Source organism: Haliotis cracherodii, unplaced genomic scaffold, assembly GCF_022045235.1.
Source record: "Haliotis cracherodii isolate W230 unplaced genomic scaffold, xgHalCrac1.p SCAF_11, whole genome shotgun sequence".
Classification (NCBI taxonomy): domain Eukaryota; kingdom Metazoa; phylum Mollusca; class Gastropoda; order Lepetellida; family Haliotidae; genus Haliotis; species Haliotis cracherodii.
Window position 1 is genome coordinate 14901176 of NW_027266266.1, and position 25074 is coordinate 14926249.

At 42.3% G+C, this 25074-nt stretch overlaps 2 protein-coding genes across 4 annotated transcripts in view; one reads left to right on the plus strand and one right to left on the minus strand.

Moving 5' to 3' along the window:
* LOC139456248 (uncharacterized) lies at positions 1–15589 on the minus strand. 3 transcript variants are annotated; one of them, XM_071237862.1, is made up of 9 exons: positions 15423–15589; positions 14391–14491; positions 12691–12828; positions 11507–11590; positions 9938–10114; positions 9273–9349; positions 7810–8030; positions 5030–5112; positions 1–2935 (listed from the first exon to the last, which is right to left on the minus strand). In XM_071237862.1, the coding sequence occupies exons 2-9, from the start codon at positions 14481–14483 to the stop codon at positions 2411–2413; spliced, it is 1398 nt and encodes a 465-aa protein (XP_071093963.1). In that variant the 5' UTR covers positions 14484–14491; positions 15423–15589; the 3' UTR covers positions 1–2410. The 3 variants fall into 3 exon arrangements, with proteins under 3 accessions (XP_071093963.1, XP_071093965.1, XP_071093964.1); XM_071237864.1 differs by lacking the exon at positions 15423–15589 and adding an exon at positions 14900–15157; XM_071237863.1 differs by lacking the exon at positions 15423–15589 and adding an exon at positions 14596–14847.
* Positions 15223–25074, plus strand: part of LOC139454868 (serine/threonine-protein kinase 36-like) — a 19065-nt gene continuing 9213 nt past the window's right edge. Inside the window, exons 1-5 of the mRNA XM_071236485.1 lie at positions 15223–15235; positions 15530–15642; positions 20945–21052; positions 22148–22285; positions 23010–23087. Coding sequence (XP_071092586.1) covers positions 15223–15235; positions 15530–15642; positions 20945–21052; positions 22148–22285; positions 23010–23087 — 450 coding nt within the window. The remainder of the gene's footprint in view (positions 15236–15529; positions 15643–20944; positions 21053–22147; positions 22286–23009; positions 23088–25074) is intronic.

Below are 25074 nucleotides of genomic sequence, written 5' to 3' on the forward strand. Positions count from 1 at the left end.
TTGTCCACACAACATCAATCTTTGAAGCTGTATTTACAATACTACATCACTAATCCTTTGTATCATTAAAATGACCGCCTCCGAGAACTAAGATCTGATTTGAATGAGATTGATTCGATCTTCACTTCAAAATAACTGTGCCCTAAAGTATTCTCGACAACCTTACTTTATAGTTCAGTATAGTTTGATCCAATGTGCTTGTCGGCGGCTGTACAAAACAATCTTGAGTAATTGAAACAAAGACTCAGTATTTTTCCTGATGTGTGTATACTATTACTTCACTGAAACACAATGAAAACGCATCATCTACTTTAACTCGAAATAAGTAACAAGACAGTACACCTCGAAAAACATAGAATGAGATTCGAACCCGTACGACGACACTTTTGTGTATGATTATCTCATGCCTAAATGCCCAAAAAAATCATTTTATTTTTGTGGACATTTTGCCAAAAATTACAAAAATCGAATATGTGTTTTTAAAGTGTGTCAGCATAATACATTTGGGGCTTAGTGTTTGCTTGTAGTTAATTTTCAAGAAGCAAGGTTGTTAAATATGGTAATTCGTGCACTTACTACAGAAATACATAATGGCCACTAAATTAAGCCTCGATTTGCGGTGAGCAATAATCATTGTTTGGGCTTTATTAACTATTGAACTGAAAAAAATACTGAAGTCCCAGGCTTGGTGTTTGTTTTTGATGGCGATTCATCGTAACCTGACGGAGTGAATCGTTGCTCATAATATCAATCACTGGATTGTCTGGTCCAGACTCGATTATTTATTGGCCGCCGTCATATAGGTGGAATATTGCTGATTTGGCTTCAATAACATAACAAACAAAACAAAGAAAGACAATACAAAGAAAATACAACAGGTAGTAGTAATGTCAGTAACAGGTCATGCTACGAAGAAACGTAAGAGACTAAAGTGAACGTATTCCTCCCCACGCTGTTTGAAGAGTGTCCCATGAGTGAAATCAATGTTTGTTGGTCGTTTTATGTGCGTTTTTATTGAACTCTAATAAATTACACTGAACAAGGATATTTTAATGGGTTGGTGTTAACGTTTGCTTATTGTCAGTATTTGCATTGTAAATACTACATTCTGAATAAGGTATAGATACCTCGGTTCCTCTTGCCAGAACTTCCTTTGGGCGTGTCAGAAACCTTTGATCGTGGGGTTTAATCCCGGTTTGCCCTGATTACGTTTCTAGGTTTGTCAGCACCACACCCGTGCTCGATATTTCACCAAAGTGGTTAACATCTGAGACCTGCATCACTTAGGGCTTTCCTCCCACATTAAGCTGACACGCCGTGATGTAAGTGGAATTCTGTTAAAAGCGGCGTTAATCCAAACTCACCCTTGCCTGAAGTTCTATAACGTTGCTATGCTGCTAAATAAAGGAAGGGGATGGGCGTAGCATATATTTACATCCTTTGTTGATACAAATGGATGGTTGGTGGTTTTGTAATGGAATTTCTGTTTCGAATACACAATGCCATTTAGAAAGGGTCAAATGTAACACATGTTATATAGAGGATGACACTTTCGCAGTTAAGTACAGATTCTCATACTTTATTGCGTTGAGTCCCATCCGGGATTCGAACCAACACTCCCGGAGTGAGGCACCTAATCGCCAGCACACAAAGTCAGCGATCTAACCCACTCGGCCACCCAGGCTTCCACAATGTGAAAGTCCGACAACTGGTAGTCTAGATGAGCACCCCTCTGACAAGTGGAAATTGTCTTTCAGTTTGAATTTTAGCTTGAGTAACATGATCTGTAACAACTCTTAAATCCGCATTTAATACTTTGTACAAATGTTTACTCCCTATGAGCTGAGAATGAAATTTGAGTGCACTCGGATCCGAAGTGTGTGAGTTGGGTTTTGACGCCGCTTTTATCATTATTCGAGTCATATCACGGCGTGTCAGTTAAATGTGAGAGGAAAGCCCGAAGTGATGCAGGTCTCAGACGTTTACCTCTTCGGTGAAACCCAAGAGCACGGGTATGGTGCTGACAAACCTAGAATCATAATCGTTTCGAACCGGGATTCGAACCCACAATCATAGGTTTCTGGCGTGCCCAAGGGACGCAACTCTGCATAGCGAATCGCGGCGCATAAGACGACTAGGCCACCCGTGCCCCGTCTCAGATCCTAAAAAAAACCCGGGTGATAATGATATAGCACCATGATTATTCACGTGGCGAATGGTTTGAGGAACATGATCTGTAACTACTCCAACACCTACTTGTTTGACGATAACACTTGGTACAAATGTATACTCCCCAAGGAGCTGAGAATGACATTTAAGTGGGTACAGATCCAAAAGACCGGTGCGCTGTGTGTTGAGTTGAATCTGTCGCATTGTTAATGGACTAAGTTGCTGCCAAATTGGTTTTGTCTTAGTCTCCTGAACTTTCATCCTCATCCTCATCATCTTCATCGTCTTCAATTTCGTGACCTAAATGTCCCACACAGTCGTCGTCGTCTTCGTCCTCATCTTCAAGTCCAATGATCACTACGACGTCAACATCATCATCAATACCTGCTTCTGCCATTGCTATTTCCAACATCGCATCGTCCTCACCCTCCCCTAACTCCCCAACCCCATCGACGTCGTCTTCATCAGACTCTGCTCCGTCAACAACATCGGTACCAGATGCCACCCATCTGTCCGGTACACGAGGAAAGACGGCACTCCCTGGATCAAAGTGGTCGGTTCTCGATGCAGCTTCATTTTTCTTTACGTCAAGGTTGTCGGTTCTGGAAGCATCGTCGTTCTTGGCATCAAGATTGGTGCCTCTAGATGCCGCTTCTCGTTCCTTTGCATCGCGATTATCAGGTCTAGATTCAACTTGAAGTCCTTTTACTCTCGTTGCATCAGGTCTCTTTCGACGGAGACTTTTGGAATGTCGGATAATTCGGACCTGTAACAAGATTAACTTTTGGTTAATAATAGAATTCGAAACAAAGTTGCATGGTAGCAACATAATAAATGTGTGTTGTACGCTATTCGGGTTTCCAAATGGATGAACAACTTTTCCTTATACCTCGAAAAGTTCATTTGATCTCTCTTGTCCTTGAGCATAAAGAAGATAATATTATCTCATTTCCCTGATACCCGCATCGTATGTTCCACTAAGTAGTAAACGTGTGAGACCTGCCTCACTTCGGGCTGTGTGAAGCCTCACTCACTCACTCACTCACTCTGAATGAGCTCGTATCATTCCTTTTTCCTGAGCTTGCTTACGCTCGTCATATCTTGTTTGGTACATGAATACGCTGATATGACATTCCTATTCGTGAGCATGCATTAACTCACCTATTATTTTCTTGAAACTGTATGCGTATATCTTATCATTTTTCTTGGTCATCCATGGGTTCATATTTACTTTTTTCCAGTATGCATCCGCTTAAAATCATTTCTCAATTGGACATATAATCTCTTTAATCTTACCTCACACATGAATGGAGGGTTCAGATTGGGTGGTCCCATTCTGTTATTTTCAATATATCCCGCTAACAAATAAGGTGCTCGAATTGCCGAACTGATGGCATTACATTTGCAACAAAGCAACCGCAATTTTGTATCTCGAATTACATATGAAAGACGACATTCCCCGGATATTTACGATATTTTCCAAATGTAATAGATCTAGGGGGGATAACTCGAAGATTGTTTCCCTTCTGCTATAAATGCCTAACTGTGGTAATTCTTACCGATCAGAACAAAAAGATGCATGCAGAAGACATACCTGCGATGTAATCAGGCGCGCGAAAAGTTACATGTGTTGTTCAACGGTCCCTCGGGACCTCCACCGGTCCCTCGGGGGACATGGGTATGTTAGTGGATGACCCGTCGCCCTTCGGCGACACATAAACTGACATAGAGGGTACATTAACCCCCTCGAGACCGGCTGACAACTCATATGTATATTATTGCTGGAGCATGCTTTTGCTTATAGCATCCATTATTTGGTGGGATTGTTTTCGCTCATATTATCTGTATTTGTACTGGGAATGTAACATGCACACGCGAACCGTTCCCTCCGTATTCATACATGCGCTCATATAATCTCTCTTCCTCCTAGCACGGGTGGCCCAGTCGTCTAAGGCGCCGCGATTCGCTGTGCAGAGTTGCGTCCCTTGGGCACGCCAGAAACCTAGGATTGTGGGTTCGAATCCCGGTTCGACACGATTATGTTTCTAGGGTTGTCAGCACCATACCCGTGCTCTTGGGTTTCACCGAAGTGGTAAACGTCTGAGACCTGCATCACCTCGGGCTTTCCTCCCACATTAAGCTGACACGTCGTGATATAACTGGAATACTGTTAAAAGCGGCGTTAAACCAAACTCACTCACTAACTCACTTTGCGCCACACAAAGGGGGACCAAGTGGTTATACAACCAAGCCTGGCCACGTATATCATTCGAATCAAGTACATATGCGAATATCATATACCGTCCATCTTGTCTGTTTGCATGTTTATTATTGGCAAACGGTATCATGGCCGAGTTGTCCCTTCCCTTCTGAAGACCCCCGTGGACAAAATCCAGGTAATAGATTAGGTCCCAAGCAACCTATGCTTGTGGTAAGAGGCGACCAAAAGGTCAGACTCGGCGACGTGGTTGTTTGTGTGACATCATACCCCGACGGCGTGGATCGTTGCTCACAATATCAATCACTGTATCATAGTTCCGAGCGAAAGTAATTTAATCAATCAGAGCGCTGCTTTCCTTCACTGCCGAACAGCTTGCTACAAGGACGCCATCTTGTCCCCGTGCGCTGACGGAATCCAAGGCCTTTACAACGACTAGATGTATCATTAAGAACATGCAGTTCGTATGGAACGTCCTAAAAGATGGCCCTCATTGTTAATTCAGTACCCATGGTAGGTGTGGCTTCCTGACGCCCTTCGGAACTATGCATTGTATGGTCGAGACTCGATTATTTATTGGCCGCCGTCAAATGGTTTGAATATTGCTGAGGGCAGCGTTAAACCACAAATAAACAAACAAACCTTCTGAAGATGTTCCTGGCGTTTCCGTGCTCCTATTTCCGGTCTAGTGTACGGACTTTCTCTGGCCAAGTCAGCTTCTGACACTGAGGAATAGAAAACACAAAGTTAATGACGAGATGTGCCCCCCAGTTGTGGTGCCAATACTCGTGAAGGAACGCCTTTCACTTTGGACTTTTATTCCTCCTCCTTCATGTTACAGAAAGGGGATAATATCCCCAAGGCGTGGACATAAAAAATTGAACAGTGGTATCCTGGCACAGTGTCATTCAAAGGCAATGGAGAAGTTGTTACTGTTTGTTTCAATGCAAATTTGTGCATCTACTGTCTTCATTAATGATTCCGATTTCCGATATAGGTTTAGTATCAATCTTCACTATCTGCCTCTTTCCGTAACCTGCCGTTAGGCTTGTCCCGGAATGACATGATTGGTCACGAAAGGTACAAAGTTGGAGTCCCGGACGTGATATTTCTGGCATATCACATTCTCACATACTTTACAGGCAGCATTGGTCATGTTATTTGACAGACCACAGTAAACGATTTGGAATGTGACCGGTAATTTTTGTTGAAAATAATATTGAGAACACACTCAGAAAAGAAATTGCACTTCCTTTCAGAATTATTATATTTTTTTTAGCAGTAACCGAATTATTTTTTGTCTCTAACAAAAGCCTCAGCCACCCCCTCGACAAGTTGTTTCTTTGTTGGTTTGTTGTTTAACGCTACATGTACACTCAGCAATATTCCAGCTATGTGACGGCGGTCTGTAAATAACCAATGGACCAGACAATCCAGTGATTGACATTATGAGCATCGATCCACGCAATTGGGATCCGATGACATGCATCAACCAAGTCACCGAGCCTGACCACCCGATCCCGTTAGTCGACTCTAACGACAAGCATTGTCGCCTTTTACGGCAAGTACGGGTAGCTGAAGACCTATTCTACCCCGGATCTTCACGGGTCCCCTCGACAAGTAAGCGGTCAGTCCAAGGGAACGCACAAAACCTCGCTGATCACTGTCACAGCTCATTTAACAGGGCTCGATTTAAGGCGCTTGATTTAACTTGCACCCCGTGTAGGGGTGTGCAATATAACTGGTATTCCGGCCAGAAATACACGTATCCAAAAACGAATCTTAGGGGTCAAGTCTTTCCGATACCGTCACAGGCGAATTAATAATATTATATAATGACAGACAAAGTAAACAGCACACTTCCACGCTCTTCACATTCACTTTACATATTGAATACATAATATGCAGTCTCGTTTATCCATACTACCATTTCGCAGTCTGAAGTCTGGATTATTGAATGAAGAAGTACCAATCGAACAGTAAAAATATATATATTTTGAGTCCCAATACGTATTGCAATATGTATCGCAATACTGCTTTCAAAATTGAGATACGTTTTATGTGCCAATACCCCAACCCTAACCAGGTGCAAGTTGACATGAAAAGCTAGTTGCTCCAGATGAAACCAGGTTGCACCAGACTAAACCAGGTTGCACCAGACTAAACCAGGTTGCCCCCTGGTCCCATTAATTTATCAAAGTTGAAACACAGATGCATAAAGTGGTCAAAATAAGTAAAATGTCAGATGTCTGATGACTGACGTCATGAATGATACAAGGTGAGGGGAAATTGGTTTTAACGTCGCGTCCAAGATTATTGCACTTATATAGCGACGTGAATGCACGTGTGTGTGTGGCTGCTTGTACAAGTCCGGACTGATGCCGATAAATAGTGCTAGCACACTGAGAAACTATGCCGCAGTTTGACGTGAATATCCCATTCAGACACAGTATACTAACTCAGAGCCGACCAGTCCTTGTTTAAGCCCCTTAATGCCGAGCGCCAGACAGGGTAACAACAAGTACCATTTTTGACCGTCTTTTGATATGAAGCGGCCGGGGATCGAACCCCGGACCTTCCGCTTTACGGGCGGACGCTCTAGACCACGGAGGCGGTCATTTTAATGATACAAAGGATTAGTGATGTAGTATTGTAAATAAAGCTTCAAAGCTTGAGGTTGTGTAGACAAGTACGGGTGAGTCAGACACAAATTGATTTTTTTTGGATAAGCACTTGGTGCATGTAGACATAAATATTATGTTGTACCTTACAGTAAAAACGTCAGACCGACCTTGTGCGAACTTTGACCGACCGATAGAAGGACTGACAAGAAGTCGACATTAGCCAATCAGAAGGCAGCTTTCTCGTGCTTTACGGCACTAATTTCAAATTGGCCACTACACTTCGAAACATATTTTGACAAATTCTCGATTACAAACTTGAAACCTGAACAAAAGAACATTCTGGAATGGCTAATAGATGGTCTACATTGTATGGATTGAGTCGTTAAACCCGTAACTATCGTTCGGAATACCCCGTGTTAAAGTTTTCGAGGTTACATTCTTAGAATTCACATTCCGAATGTCACTTTCACGATCTGGTAAGCGACGCTCTGATTGGTCAGATGAAAGGTCGTTCTGACGTGACCCCTAATGGGATGTCCTCAGATCTTTGTTTGGCGGTAGCGAGAACTAAGATCTGATTTCTATGAGCTTGAATAAAATCTTGCACAGGTGCATGTATATCGCCAAATCAAGCCCAAATGCTCTTCCGTCATATAAGTCATGTTACGTTATAGATTTTATTGGCACAAAGGTGGCCCCATATTCTTATATCTTGAGAACTATTACTTGACAATTACCTATGGCAAGGTATCACAATTTTAACCCCGATTCGTATTCAAGTGGATGTCTAATTCCTACCTGCTATGCCATTGTGAAACCACGGATGGTTCAGTATATTGGCCCAGTTGAGTCGGCTATGTTGATCACACACCAGCAGCTTCTGAAGCAGGTCCGTCAGCTTGCTGCTCATCTTCTTCGGGAGTTGAACAGACCGATGCAGCTGACAAAGAGCTTTTAAGCTCTTTGTTTCAAATAGCCGTTTACCAACGAACAGTTCGTATATAATGCACCCTAGAGCCCTGAAACGACAAAAGTAGGCTACGTCAGACTTCCTTCCATATATAACATTATCGACACAGATTTGGTCAGTTTGTTACCAGGTTTATCAGCGCCAACTCTTCTATTTATAAACGTCTAAGAGCTGGACCTCGTTCCATATAGCGATCGAACGGCTAGGACTTGCAACGTCTATGTTAAAGTATGTGAGTAACGATCATATTAGCACCACGTTCCTCAAACATCAAACTGTTTGTTTGTTGTTTAACGCCGCACTCAGCATTATTAAGCCTCAAAGTAAGATTGACTAATCAGAGAGCAGAACTACTGACCCCACATGAGCCCGTATACCGTCAGTAAAAATCAAAGATGGTTGATACTGACCTAAAATGAGACCGTAAACAGCCATCTTGGATTTTCCAACACCCACTTCACATACTTCACATGGAAATGCTAGTACCGAAATTCGTTATTTGACACTGTTTTGTGTTTTACTATCATTAATTGTGATGTGCAAGGACATTGATCTGTTTTTTAGATCACATTCGTGACTTTATTGATCAAGATTATAGTTAAAATTTCAAACAAGGTTTGACCTCTAAGGTTTGAAGAGTGGTCTCCCTTTGACATCAGCAATGGCTGTCAAACGCTTTGCTAAAAGCACCGATGAGGAAATCTCTGATAAGAGGAAAATGTGCGATATGGATGCCAGAAAATGTGAACTTTTCGGCACAATAAATTCGTTATGGTGACTGCTAACCGAATATGACACCGTATACTGAAGACACCATAACTAATAATATTCCAGCTGTATGACAGGGGCCTGTTAATAATCGAGTCTGGACCAGACAATCCAGAGATTGACATTGTGAGCATCGATCCAGGCAATTGGGATACGATGACATGCATCAACCAAGTCAGCGAGCCTGACCACCCGATCCCGTCAGTCGCCTTTTAGGGCAAGCATGGGTTGCTGAAGTGTGACACGACTGAATGCTGGTCAAGGCGGTGTTAAACCCCATTCATTCCCTCACATCAATTTTCGCATCAAATGAAAGGATATTTCCATTGTAGATGGTTATAACAGTTGAACTTCCTTTTTGTGGATGTTACGGTAAGCCATTATATTGTTTCGTGGTTTGTTTAATGTGTAGCTTTCTTTGTTTTAAGTTCCATGTCTATAATATCGTTTTTCATACTTTTATTCAAAACGACGTATTTATACTCACTCACTCTTGACTTGTGCAAGTAATAGTTATATTTACCAGATGTCCACCTTCTCTGTATAATGGACATAGGCCTCATGACCAAACAGCTCCGGCGCCATGTAGATCAGCGTTCCCTGTTTAAAAAAATAACCTACTCTAAAGTAGAGTTCCCTTGACGAATAGCTCTCTTTTAGACGTTTCCGCCGTGACCTAGGGCGGTCGGGTAGCCTAGTGGTTAAGGCGTTCGCTCGTCACGCCGAAGACCCGGGTTCGATTCCCGACATGGGTACAATGTGTGAAGCTCATTTCTGTTGTCCCCCGCCGTGATATTGCTGGAATATTGCTAAAAGCGGCTTAAAACCATACTCACTCATTCCTTCGTGACCTTGGCCTACGCTAACAAGAGCTTCCGGTCGAGTTTGTCATGGCGCACTTTCCATGATTACCTGAAGGCGTCATTGTCAGTTTACAATTGCTTTATTAATTTCCGCTTCGATTGTCTTTGAACTTTCTTATGACCCATAATTTGTAACTTGAAGATATATTTTTACGGGGAAACTGGGATTTAAAGATACATGAGTATAAACACTCATGTGTGAGTGAGTATGATTTTACACCGCTTTTAGCAATATTCCAGCAATATCACGCCGGAGGACACCAGAAATGGGCTTCACACATTTTACCCATGTGGACACAAGTATTATGAAGTGTGACTAGCTCACCTGGATAGTTCTTGCATAGTATTTCTCTTCCATCATCCGTGCAAAGCCAAAGTCACAAATCTTAATTGTGTCGTCCTTGGTTACGAGGATGTTCTGTGGCTTGAGGTCTCTGTGCAGCACCTTCTCGGAATGGAGGTAATACAGTGCAGAACATATCTGACACGAGATCGCACGCACCTGGAACATTGAGCGAGAGGATAGGCTTAACGCTGCCACACGAACAAACAGGTGACCCGTGAAGATCCGGGGCAGAACAGGTCTTCAGCAACCCATGCCTGCCCTAAAAGGCGACTATACTTGTCGTAGGAGGGTGGTCAGGCTCGCTGACTTGGTTGATGCATGTCATCGATCCCAATTGTGTGGATTGATGCTCATGATGTCAATCACTGGATTGTCTGGTCCAGACTCGATTTTTTACAAACCGCTGTCATATAGCCGGAATATTGCTGAGTGCGGCGTTAAATAACAAACAAACAAAATAGGTATTCGTTACAGAGGTATATATTCAAACAAGCTGACACCTATTGTCGTACTAGTGAAATCAATGTGACACTGAATTGCATGTTTTTAACTGAATCTGGTGGTTTCTGTATTTGAAAGGCGAAATAGGTGACGTGAAATTGTGTTTTACGTTGCATTCAAAACTATTGCACTTATATAGCGACATGCATGAACATGCAGCTTAACATGAATACCCGACTTAGACACAGTATACTGACTCAGAGCCGACCAGTCCTTGTTTTAGCCCCTTTATGCCAAGCGCCAGACAGGGTAACAACAAGTACCATCTTTTAACGTCTTTTGGTATGACGCGGCCGGGGATCAAATCCCCGACCTTCCGCTCTCCGGGCTATCGAACCACTCTCTGGGCAGACGCTTTACCACGAGGCGATTTTATTTGTTTATGATACGTAACCGTTCTGTCGCCTTCCTAACGTGATACGGTTCGTCCGGAAACCTCGGATCTGGACGATTACTATTGAAAATATATGTATCGATTAAAGTTGCATTACAACAATTCGTTAATCCGAAAAATTGTAAATCATTGTCTCATTAGAAATGGTGACGTCCGGACAAAAACGGACTCACAAACAAGTACGGTTTCGTTTGTACCTAGCTGCATGTTCATTTAATGATTACAAAAACATGATTTTTTGTAACGGTCCGAGGAAGCCGTCGATTTCATTATGAATTCTATCATCCGGGTACAAGATCATACACCTTTCTTCAAAATCATATGTGTGTGTTGCTCAAGATGAAGAACCCCTTCACATTTTTATGCCTCGTTTACTAAAACCCAAACAGAAGTCTCCACCACAATGAATCTATATATAATCTACTATCGTTACTCCGCTTGTACCGAACAACGGATTACTCGTGTATTAGACGTTTATTTAATCATCAATACTCCGCTTGTACCGAACTGCGGATTACTTGTGTATTAGACGTTTATTTAATCGAGTTATCGAGGTTTTACTTTAACCCTCTTTGATACATATGTCTTTCGAGTTAACAATGTTTCAGTGTATTAATAATGCCATGGACGAACTATAACGCAACCACCCGTACCTTGTCTTCTTTGAATCTCCCCTTCGGCTCTGCCCTCATAGCCCGGAACAACTCCTTTACAGCGTACTCAAACACAAGCACGATCTGAAAACGTATCTACATGTAGCAATGAGCACTAATATACAGTATTACCAATCTCATTAACATCAGATCTAAGTTCTCGCTATCGCTAAACAAATATGATTTTAATAAGATTGGAGTTTTTCACACAAGACAGTGAACACTGTATTGTTATACAAGAAGGCTATGATTTAAACAGTTCACGAGTATCATTATACAAGAAGGCTATGATTGAATCAGTTCACTATTAATTTTTGTTAAACAATTAACGTAATCGACGTAATAAACGCCCACGGCGATATTTGCTAACGTGTTGGCTAGTGAACAATCCCAATAAGCACCCCTTCCGTTGATCAATGTACACAAGACTTATTTATTTGTGTATAATACGCACTCTTGTGTTATATTCGTCCTTAATTATGGACAATTGAATTCTGGAAAATATTTCTGTCGTGTATAATACGCACATACTTTTTTGTATCATTTCAGACTGTCAGCATAAACCATGAAATTAACGATTTTTCAACTCTGCTTTTTTCTCACCAAAATTATATTCTATTAAGAGCCCCCTTTTTCTAATTTCGAGAGCGCCCTCGGCGCTTATTACGTCGAATACGGAATATGTTATATTATTGACACGTAGTAAGCAAACCAGAGATTGATATTCTGAGCAGCGTCCCAGAGTACGATGACACGCAACAAGCAAAGTAACTGAGTGGACAACCCGGTCCAATTTAACCTTACAAGCAATTGAGTCCTGTGGGCTCATTTATTCTACCTACCCGTGAAGATCCGGGTTAGAATAGGTCTTCAGCAACCCATGCTTGTCGTAAGAGGCGACTAACGGGATCGGGTGGTCAGACTCGCTGACTTGCCTTGACGCATGTCATCGTATCCCATGCTCATGATATCAATCACTGGACTGTCTGGTCCAGACTCGATTATTTACAGACCGCCGTCATATAGCTGGAATATTGCTGAGTGCGGCGTTAGACAACAAGGAAAGAAAGAAACAAACAAAAATATTCAACCTGGGTCCCCACGGGGACGGCCCTGATAATGTCTCGGTGGACGTTAATACTGAATAAGGCAATTGATTCAGGGTGCACTGGTTCTAAACCTACGTGTTTGTCCGTCTCGAAGTTGTCCAGCAGTTGTATGATGTGTGGATGTCGCAGTCTCCGCAGGATGAGGATCTCGTTCCGAGCATCCTTGATGTGTTTGGCTGTCATGTTCTTGGAGATGTACTTGAGGGCGCACACCTAGAAACACGGAATAGATATAAACCTGATATTCACAGCATGCACAAAACACATTTAAAAATAGTGAGTGAATAATTAGTTCAATGTATCAATACCCCGGTAAGCTTATATACCCCGAGACTGAAGGCTGAGGGTCGTACACGAACATCCAGCTCGTAAAACTCCCATTCTCCCCATAACTAGTATTATTAAGAATGTATCATCACAAGCCCACCCAAGGGGTCTTGTGGATAGCGGGTTAGCCAGTGGAGCGGAAGGTTGATGGTGCGATACTCGATCGTGTCAAACAAAAATACGTTAAAAGATGGTACTTGTTGTTACCCAGCCTGCTGTTCGGTTAACCCTGCCTACTTCTGTATATAATGTGTCTGAGTGGGGTAATCATGATAATCATGTTGCGCACATGCACGTCGCCATATAAGTGCAACAATTTACCATGCGACGTTTAGCCCCAATACACCTCGCCTCGTCTATCATTAGCAGTTCACACGATACAAAGAATGTTTAGGTGAAACCACAGGACCATGCAACTAATAATAGTAACAAAAAACTCGCAGACGAGGCTCGGTCTTCGGCCTTTTTGAAACTATTATTAGCTACATGTTCCTGTGGTGAAACACGCGTCTTGTAATCGCTATGGACCTCTCAGTACGTTAACACGAAGTGTGATACGGGGTCAACTGTGACGTTAACATTATACCATTATGACGTCATAATATTCGGGGGGCACGGGGGGCCCAGTCGTCTAAGGCGCCGCGATTCGCTGTGCAGAGTTGCGTCCCTTGGGCACGCCAGAAACCTATGATTGTGGGTTCGAATTCCGGTGCGCCCCGATTATGTTTCTAGGTTTGTCAGCACCATACTCGTGTTCGTGTGTTTCACCGAAGTGGTAAACGTCTGAGGCCTGCATCACTTCGGGCTTTCCTCCCACATTAAGCTGACACGCCAAGGTATAACTATAATACTGTTAAAAGCGGCGTTAAACCCAACTCACTCACTCACTCATAATATTCGTGCAGGCCGGGTTTTTACAAGACGGCAACCGGCCTGGATTCTTCAACAAGACATGACAATCTTTTTAACGCCACCGTCTGCAAAGTCCACCTGTATCACGGTGAAATATTCGAGTCTGGACCAGACACACCAGTCAGCGAGGGTTTCACCAACTTGGGAAACGCCTAAGACCTGCATCACTACCCCCGTGAAGATCCGGGTTAGAATTGGTCTTCAGCAACCCGTTCTTGTCATTAGCAGCGGCTGACGGGAATAGGTGGTCAGGTTGGCTGACTTGGTTCATGCTTCGTATCCCAACTGCGTCGATCGATGCTCATGATGTCAATCACCGGTCTGGACTCGATAATCTACATACCGTCGATGTAGCTGGAATATTGAGCGCGGCGTTAACGACAAACAACCTGCATCACTTCAGTATTTGAACCCAAATCAAGTTCCACACGATCTGACATACAGAAATGTTGTTCAGAGCGGCGCAAAAACAAATTCACTCACTCTCCACCGAGTCTAAATATGTATAGAGGTAGGGTTGAGTTTCTTTGACATACCTTGTCCTTGTTGTCCCGTCTCCTGCCCTTGTATACCTCGCCATAAGACCCCCCGCCGATCCTCTTCACCCTCTCGTACGTATCCTCGGACATCGTCGCACCTGTCACAGACAACACATGTCACAGACCACGACCCTTACGTCGTCATAACAACTACAGGTAAAACACGCGTATGTACAACAACATTTACAACAAACACACAAACCTCCACCGACCTGAGCCACATGAATACCTACCGATTGAACACAATGTACTTAGCACATAACCAGCCTCGCTCAGCCTGTTCACAGAGAGTGTATACAGCCATGGTCTGATAATCACGTCCTTCACATTGAATGTCAGAGGTCACATGGCAAGCATGGCTGATTCAATGTTGTGACTGACTGCATTTACAATACCAGGTCTCGCTCACAGCTCTAGATATAACAAATGTCGATCAGCGATGTCAACGTGACACAATAGCGTTTTAAAGGATCAGCAATCGCTTATCGTGAATGAAGTAGTCTCACTATCTCCACTTCCGGACCCAGGTGACCGACATATTGGCGTCGTTGCAAAACCCGTGAGTCGCTTCTTCACTATCTTATCAACCCTTCTCTTCTCTGTCGAGATAAACTATATGGCCATAAAGTTTGTATTACTAGAGACGTCACACCATGTATTATGCAATAGATCAGAGGTATACTTATTTATAATAACTGTCAGTTGCTATTTTTAATATCTCGTGTTATGTTTCAGTGTCTAGGTGATCTAAAAACTGGTGTTATCTTACCAGGGCAATTTTTGATATAATAAATGATGTTATCTTATTAGGGCAGTTATGACAATCTAGATGAAACAATACAGTACCGTTGATAGCATTTACTGCCAGTATAACAATCTTCACAGTTCATACACACGATTTACACACACCTATATCAAGTACGTCAACACTAGTTCCCCAAGCTCCTGACAAGGTAATATAGGCAGCAGTCACCCTTGATCTAGCATAGCACTGAACAAGCAGTAAGCAGAGCTTACAGTTGCACTTACCTGTGTGTAGCGTCGCTCCGTCCTCACTCGGGTACTCTGTTTTCCGTTATACCTACCTGTACTGGTATACCTGTCTGATCAAGCCGCTGTAGCCGCTCTCAAGTGAGTCACGGCCTCGCCCAGGCTGTGTACAGCGTTACGTGAGCTTGACAAGCTCTCGGGGAATTCCTCTCACTGCTTCGCGTTCACCCGTGTGGCTTTCCATTTGGACAGACACGAGGTATTTGTAAGCTCGTATTCAATGGTTCAGATCGGTTCAGTCAGTGTATGAAATGATCGTGGTGTTATTTGGGTCAATATTTACATGGTTAATAGTGTATTAATGTCAAAATATGTGGACTATTAATGTACGGAATAATTGGAATCGTCGCGGTCTTTACAGTACTGAATGCAAGTAGCCCTGATTTTAGCAGGAAACAAAACCCGATCCATGTCATATATAGCTGGAATATTGCTGAGGGCCGCGTTAAACATCAAACCAATAAACAAACATGACGTGAATAAAAAACACTCGAAGGGACTGAAACAGAGGTGTGAAAAGGTGTCAGAAAAAGGGAGATTACCCATCACCCCCCCCCCCCCCCCCCCCCCCCCACATTCCCATTTCTAGCCTCGACCCATTGTTTTAAAGAAGTCGTCCCTCATTTCAATAAGATATACATTGTGTTAGGATGTATGTATTCACTCAGTTACCTGTCGTTCCCCTTATATGTTGGGGGCGGTCGGGTAGCCCAGTGGTTAAAGCATTCGCTCGTCAAACCGAAGACCCGGGTTCGATTCCCGACATGGGTACAATGTGTGAAGCCCATTTCTGGTGTCCCCCGCCGTGATATTGCTGGAATATTGCTAAAAGCGGCGTAAAACCATACCCGCTCACTCACTCCCCTTATGTGTTGACATGGCGAGTGAATACACGTAGTGTACCTGACTACACATGTACCGTCACACTGCCACACACGCAGTCATACACACAGACAGTCAACACACCTGGTAGAAGTGACCGTTATCAAGTAGACAACACTCCGAGGTGCGAGACATACGATGCACTAAGAAGCCCCAGGTACAATTAACACACCAGAGTGGCTGTAAGTTATTGATTAATCCAGTCAGTGCTCTCTAATGATCCTTGACCTGGTCGTGACCTCACTGGAATTGTTGTTTACCTGGACAGGAGCAGATTTAAGACTACCGACAGCAGGATACGTGTAGGTTTACTTACAGCCCACCTTGTAGCCCCAGGTAGAAACACGCTGATTTTATTCTTTCATTCTTTATATTACAAATGCGAACACAATAGCTCGTATCTTGTTTCCTTACTATCTTGTATAATAAGGACAACCCGTGGTTCACAAAATGTTTTCTGTTTTAACCCTTTTCATTTCATTTCCTATATTTTTTTGTATTATACAGTAAACTACAGTTATAACGAACTCAAAAGGACCGCAGTTCGTTGAACAAATGACCGGGAAAAAAACCATTTCGTTATATCCGTCTGTTCGATATAAGCGTATTCGTTATAAATGGAATTTACTGTATATTTGATTTTATTATTTCTTAAGTATACATACACCGTATATGTCATTTATTCATTATTATTTTTAATTTGTACTATTTTTTAAATTTATTTCTTTGGAGGGTAGGGGGCATCGCGTTGCTTTGCGTTGCTTACTCTGGCCACCTTAATTCATCTATAAGACCGTCACACTGTGTGAAGCTATATCAGAGTAGACATTCCACATGTTTCCTCGTTATTTGTAAAGGTATGAAATCACTGATGCCTTTAATCCCTTGGTCTCTAGCTTACAGTTACCAAATTAGAGAAAGTTACTTTCGATGTTATCAATTTAGTTACGATAATATGTGAAGATAACAATGACAATATTTTTTAAACAGCTCCAAGCGGTTACATTATTATTAATTGGTTTACGGATTTGCAGAGACATGTTTAGAACCAAATTATTTTATTTTATTTATTCCGAGTCTAACCCCCTTATCCTTACCCTGAACAAACCGTAAATTTGAAGTAACGAAATACTGAATTATTAGTTTTGTCAAACTGTGAATAGATGACTTTAATATATATTTTCTAAAATTGGTGTTCTCATTTCTAACCTCGACCACTGGGTGTTCCAGAAACCGGAAACAAGCATGAATTTAAGCGTATTCTTTTCAGCTACTTAGCTCACTTTACTGATGCCTGTGGGCACAGATATAGAACAAATGCGATAAGTCACACCTTAATGTTTATGCTGTACGTTTTCCTCGTAGTCATTTGTTTGTTTGTTTGTTGTTTAACGCCCCACACAGCATATTCCACTTATATGACGGCGGTCTTTTAATAGTCGATTAGTGACCAGCCAATCGAGAGGTTGACATCATAAGCATCTATTAACGCTATTAGGATACGATGACATGCATCAACCAAGTCAGCGAGCCTGGCCAACCGATCCCGTTAGTCGCCTCTCGAGACAAGCACAGTCGCCTCTTCGCAAGCATGGGTTGCTGAAGGTCTATTCTAACCCGGATCTTCACGGGGCCCCTGTACAGTCAAACTTTATGTACGTGTCAGGCCCAAGAATAGCGACTAGACGCGGCAGTGAGATAATATTTCATGAATACATTGAACAGTGGGAATACAAACGCGAGGAGATACAGTGCATATCCGCCGAGGACTACTTATAGTAACACATTCTCGCGTTATACTACAGAGGACAACTGTGTTCCATTGAAACGGTAAGACCTAAATACGCATACAGTCATCCGTCATTGTGACAAACCTTTTTACTTTATCTAAATATATATACGATCTTCTAAATATCCTGTTCATGTTTCACAAAGCGATCAAAAGTATATATGTTACAGGAAACAAGTATAATCAGTGATTAAGTCTAATGACTGAAAATTTCAGTGATTATGTCTAATAACTGATTCACTCGGTGGTTACATGTATGTCTAATTACTGAAATCTTCAGTAATTAGACATAATCACTGAAATGAACCAAGGGAGTTTATACTTGTTTACTGAAAGCCTATCCCTGCCTTGTTTTTATAATGTGTGCTAGTTTTGAAATTAGATTAGCTATCAAAGTAAATACAACCTCCTGTAACCAGATACCTTACGAAAAAATCACAGAAATAAGCCTAAACAGTTCAATCTTTTATTTCATAAAATGGTATTTCAGTAATTAGACATAATCACCGAGTGAATCGGTTATTAGACATAATCACTGAAATTTCCAGTTAGACTTAATCACTGATTATACTTGTTTCCTGTAACAAATATTAAGACGTGATCAGTTATTAACGAACAATATATGACTAATATGTTGTTTGTTCCCTCTTCTAACCTTAGAATTAAGAGTACGTGTGTGAAACACTTATATTCTCTATGTCAAAACTGTGTACACGATAAGACTCGCTAATACCCCTCAGGTGTTGATAATATCCCTAATCGTTTTTATTACGCGCGTTAAAGACTGGTATCTGCGCTGTGGATAAGTAAAATACCCTTTATCCAGTTGATCTAGACCTCTACTAGAGGTGAAACCGTAAGTACTGAAGTGTTGAATTCACGGGAAGGATCATTGCTGAAGAAAACGACCGTCACAATGTGTTGTAGATATAAATAGTTCATGCGAATTGCGTTTTCCCTGTCATATAAATGGATATAAATAGAATTCTTACATGTTTTTAGAAACGTTTCACGTCAAAATGTAATTGTTAATATCACGTAGTATTTGTAAGGTAAATGACGGAGACAGCGTTTGATGATTTGACCAAAATCAAAAGTTCGTGTGTTGGCAGTGGCGTGGATCACATCAATATACGCTGTTCGACTTTTCATATGGGTCTCCTAGTAAAATAAATAAAAATATTGGAGATCAGTGAACTGATGAGTGAGTGAGTGAATCTGGTGTTACGCCGCTTTTAGCAACAGTGATAACACTGCAGTTTGTACCGATACATTCCCCAAGAGATCATGGCGTTGATGTAATTTTCGCATAATCGTCGAAACGGGTTAGGCTGGTAATAACCAACAAAAGTGAGCATCTTAAACATGGCCAAAATGTTATGAGTGAGTGAGTATGTTTTTTACGCCGCTTTTAGCAATATTCCAGCAATATCACGGCGGGGGACACCTGAAATGGACTTCACACATTGTACCCATGTCGGGAATCGAACCCGGGTCGTCGGCGTGACGAGCGAACGCTTTAACCACTCGGCTATCCGACCGCCCCTACTAATTAGATAGAGTTGCAGAGTGAAATATATAGCGTATGCATTCCTGTTGAAATCATCCATTCCTTTTTACTAGTACAGTTTGGTAGGTCTTATATAAAGAAACAATAGATCGATGTTATAATATATAGTGACGTATGAGTGAGTGAATTGTCTTTTATGCCACTTGTAGCAATATTCCAGCAATATCACGGCGGGGGACACCAGAAATGGGCTTCACACATTGTACCCATGTCGGGAATCGAACCCGGATCGTCGGCGTGACGAGCGACCGCTTTAACCACTCGGCTATCCGATCGCCCCTACTAATTGGATAGAGTTGCAGAGTGAAATATATAGCGTATGCGTTCCTGTTGAATTCATCCATTCATTTTTACTAGTACAGTTTAGTATGTCTTATTTAAAGAAACAATAGATCGATGTTATAATATATAGTGACGTATGAGTGAGTGAATTGTCTTTTATGCCACTTGTAGCAATATTCCAGCAATATCACGGCGGGGGACACCAGAAATGGGCTTCTCACATTGTACCAATGTGGGGAATCGAACCCGTGCCTTCGGTGTAATACACGAACGCTTTGACCACAAGGCTATCCCACGTATGAGATCGATTATCTGACCAACACTCGATTATTTAAAGACATCCGTTATATGGTTGTAATATAGTTGAACGCGGCGTTAAACAACAAAATGTACAAGATGAAAACATAGTCATCAACATATCATAAATACTGAATTACAGAAACCGAAATCTTGAAATGACATGTTTTAACTATTTCGTGGTGATAGTGTTTTGACTGCCCTTTCAACCCCTTCCTCGCTTCGTTACATCATATATGACCTGAAGAACAGTAAGTCGCTGCTGTTTTAGCCATTTCTCAAGATGTTTCGTTTGTTTGTTTGTTGTTGAACGCCACACTCAGCATTATTCCAGCTATATGACGGCTGTCTGTAAATAATCGAGCCTGGACCAGACAATGCAGTGATCGACACCATGATCATCGATCCACGCAATTAGGATACGTACGATGACATGCATCAACCAAGTCAGCGAGCCTCGCCTCTTAAGGCACGCATGGGTTGCTGAAGATGTATTCTACCCCGGATTTTCACGGGTCTTCCCAAGATGTGACCAAGTTCATTTGTAGGTATATATTCAATTTAAGATACATGGGTATTTTAAAGTGAGGAAAGGGTGGTGCTTTCCTTTTTTCAGGTGTATTTTTTTCGTTTCCCATTGAAATATGGCAGTAAGATGGATGGTGTGTGTTTTCTCCCCAGGACGGTGCAGCCAAGATGCAGGACGACCGGTACGAGACGCTGGAGCTGATAGGGAGTGGCGCCTATGGTGATGTGTACAAGGGGAGGAAGAGGGGTGGATCAGGGGAGGTAATGTTTGGTGTTTGTTTTTGTTTAGTTTTTGTTGTTGTTTTTGTTAGTTTGTTGTTGTTTTGTTTTGTTTTTTGTTGTTGTTTTTTGTTTTTTGGGGGGTTTTTTTTGGTTTGTATTTTTTTTGGGGGGGGGGGGGTGTGGGGGTGTGGTTGGGGGGTGGAGTGTAACGCCGCACTCAGAATTGTTCTAGTTACACGACGGTGGTCTGTAAATAATCGAATCTGGGCCGGACAATTCTGTGATTGAGATCATGAGCATCGATCTACGCAGTTGGGATTTGATGACACGCATCAACCAAATCGGCCTGAGGCTCCAGCCCGTTTGCCGCCTCTTAGACAGTGGTTTAGTAAATGGTGGTGTGAAATGGGGTTAACGTCGCGTTCAAGATTATTGCACTTATATAGCGACGTGTATGTTCGTTGTGTGTGTGTGGTTGCTGTTGCTAGCCAGGACTAATGTCGGTTTTATGGTGCTAGTCCACTGAGAAACCATGCTGCAGTTTGACATGGATACCCCAGTCAGACACAGTATACAGACTCCGAGCCGACCAGTCCTTGTTTTAGCCCTTTAATGCCGAGAATCAGGCAGGGTCACAACAACCTTTTAACTTCTTTTTGTAACCACCGACCTTCCTTCCAGTTAAACATGTGTCTGGACCACATACGCTTTTAGGTTTATTCCGTATTTAATGTTTTGGATTTCCGTGCTTCAATTCTTGGGCACCCGAGAAGATCCGGGTTAGAATAGGTCTTCAGCAACCCATGCTTGCCGTAAAAGGCGACTAGGCTTGTCGTAAAAGGCGACTAACGGGATCGGGAGGCAAAGCTCGCTGACTTGGTTGATGCATGTCATCGTTTCCCAATATCGTGGATCGATGCTCGTGATGTCCCCATTCATAACATGACCGACCCAGTTCGTCCGAAAACCTGGCCAATCAGGGTACCAACTAGTACTTTCTATTAATGTCTTTTGGTGTGACTCGGCGAGGGATCGAACCACTCATCTTCCGCTCTTTGGGCAGACGCTCTATCCACTAGACCACGGAGGCGGTCTGTAAACAACAAAGCCACCAACTGGAGTCTTGTGTTACAGATTTGCGCTCTGAAGTACATCTCCTCCTTCAGGTCCAAGAAGGAGATGAATGACGTGCGGAATGAGATCCTCATCATGCAGAAGGTCAACCACCCCAACATCATCAAGCTGCTCGACTCCTATGAGATTCCAGGATACGTACGTATACACGTCATGTTGTCCTCAAGTACACGTCATGTCCTCAAGTACACGTCATGTTGTCCTCAAGTACACGTCATGTTGTCCTCAAATACACGCCATGTTGTCAAAAAGTACACGCCATGTTGTCCTCAAGTACACGCCATGTTGTCCACAAATACACATCATGTTAGACCTCAAATACACGCTATGTTGTCAACAGGTACACGTCATGTTGTCCACAAGTACACGCCATGTTGTCCTCAAGTACACGACATGTTGTCCACAAATACACGCCATGTTGTCCACAAATACACGCCATGCTGTCCTCAAGTACACGCCATGTTGTCCTCAAGTACACGCCATGTTGTCCTCAAGTACACGCCATATTGTCCACAAATACACGCCATGTTGTCCTCAAATACACGCTATGTTGTCCACAAATACACATTCTGAAGAAAAATATGAATATCAAAACGAAAGCATGCAAAACAAAAGTTTAATGAGTTAAAAAAAACATCGCTTTGTTGCTGTAATTCTCGAAAATCGAGTTATTTTACGGCCGCTTTGAACAGTATGTCATTTATGCTATATAAGCATATACATGTATGTATAAAGTCATAGATCAGAATAAGATAAATTCAGACATATACCCAACACGATGTTTAATATAAAGTTAGGAAGTTCGTCACACGCAATATACATACACAATGAGATGACTCTGTGTGTGTGTTGTTTTCTTCAGCTGGTCGTGGCCACGGAGTGTGCTTCTAAAGAACTGTACAAAACACTCGTCGCTGCTGGGTGCTTTCCAGAAAAAAGGGTACAGTAAATTTGTAAAAACTACCATTTAGTATTGTGATTAAAGTATAAGTATAGAATATATCACTGTTGTCGAAGAAATACTGGATATATAAGGAGCAATCTAAATGATAATAATCTTTTACTCACCGAGAACACCCTACTGGTCGCTTTATCAGCCAATCAGCATCGAGGGTTCAAAATGCTCAGCACGAATTGGCGACGAATTCAGACCAGCATATCTTGCAGCCTGGTTCCCTGGGTTGGCTGCGCTTGCTCTACACTTGTGAACTAGGCTGGCATGTTCTGTGTCTTGCAATCTCATCAAAATCAGATCTCAGTTCTCGCTATCGCTAAAAAAAGATCTGATGACATCCCATTACGGATCACGTCCGAACGACCTTTCATCCAAACAATCAAAGCATCGCTTACCAGATCATGAAAGTGACAGTCGGAATGTGTTTTCTAATCATGCAGGGGACACGGGTGGCCCAGTCGTCTAAGGCGCCGCGATTCGCTGTGCAGAGTTGCGTCCCTTGTTCACACCAGAAACCTATGATTGTGGGTTCGAATCCCGATTCGCCCCGATTATGTTTCTAGGTTTGTCAGCACCAAACCCGTGCTCGTGGGTTTCACCGAAGTGGTAAACGTCTGACTCACTCACTCACTCTAATCATGCAACCTCGAAAACGTTAACACGGGGTATTCCGAACGACAGTTACGGCCCGTACGATTGAATTCATAAAAAATATCGTCTATCTCTCGCTTCAGTGGAAGAATCATTTAAACGGAGGACGCCTTGCCATGCAATCTCAACCATATGTTAGACATTCCGGAACGTTCGTTTCAAAATTTAATCGAGGACTGTGTCAATATATTTTTCAAGCGAAGTCTGAAAAACCGCCGGGTTGAAACGACTGCCGTAAAGCTCGAGAAAGCGGCTTTCTAATTTGTTGATGTCGACATCTTGTTAGTCATTTCAGTTGTCGGTCAAAGTTTGCGAAAGGTCGTTCTGACGTGACCCGTAATGGGATGTCCTCAGATCTTTGTTTAGCGGCAGCGATAACTTAGAACTGATTTTAATGAGATTGTGTGTCTTGTAACATGTGCCATATGCATCCATGCTGCTTAAAAAAGGGAGATAACTTTTGACGGCATATGACCCCAGGTCCCTCCAAATACTTACATTGTAGTGCAGCTTCAGACAATGTGACATAAGTGCGAAAGCATCAATTCGTCTTAAATGGCATGAACGTTATTTATTTGTCCGTAACCAACTCGTCAACATAATTTCTGACATTGTCATGAAGCAGAGAAAAGGTTGTTTAACAAACTATCATGTAATTGTTGGTGTTTCAATGTCTGTTGTTACAAGGGGGTCTGCGCAAGAAACATACCCGCTGAAAGGCATCGCGGAACACAGGGGTAGTCTCAAAACTTTTATTCTGAAATATATGCATTGTCACTGTCACTGTCACTGTTACTGTCAAGTGAAATAATAATTTGACTGATAATTGCTTGTAGGTTTATATCTATTTTGCATTTCATCGGTACGATATTGCTGCAAGCGGACTGTAAGTTGAAATCTCTGAATTGTCATATGTCTCCACCACTCCCCAGAATGTTTCTGGGGACGATTTTGCTATAATGATTTCCTGATCTCGGCGACATCTGCCTTTAAAGCTAAAGAATGTCGTCATTAAAAAGTACGAAAGAATGTTATCCTGACTAGAATGTTGCAGCATACTATATTCTTCTTTGTTGTTGTTTAACTCCGCACTCAGCAATATTCCAGCTATATGACGGCGGTCTGTAAATAATCCCGTTAGTCGCCTCTTACAACAAGAATAGTCGCCTGTTTCGGCAAGCATCGGTCACTCACGTACTTGAGGTTATTATCACTGTAAATAATAAATGGTCTTTTTCTTCCGGTGGGGTAGCCTAGTGGTTAAAGCGTTCGCTCGTCACGCCGAAAACCCGGGTTCGATTCTCCGCAATGAGTGAAGCCC

Coding starts and splice junctions, on each gene's coding strand:
- LOC139456248 (XM_071237862.1), bottom strand. CDS start 14,483: ATGTCCGAGGATACGTACGAGAGGGTGAAGAGGATCGGCGGGGGGTCT. Junction 12,829..14,390: donor GACGGGACAACAAGGACAAG/GTATGTCAAAGA, acceptor CCGTGTTTCTAG/GTGTGCGCCCTCAAGTACAT. Junction 8,031..9,272: donor ACAGAGAAGGTGGACATCTG/GTAAATATAACT, acceptor TTGTCGTTTCAG/GGCTCTAGGGTGCATTATAT.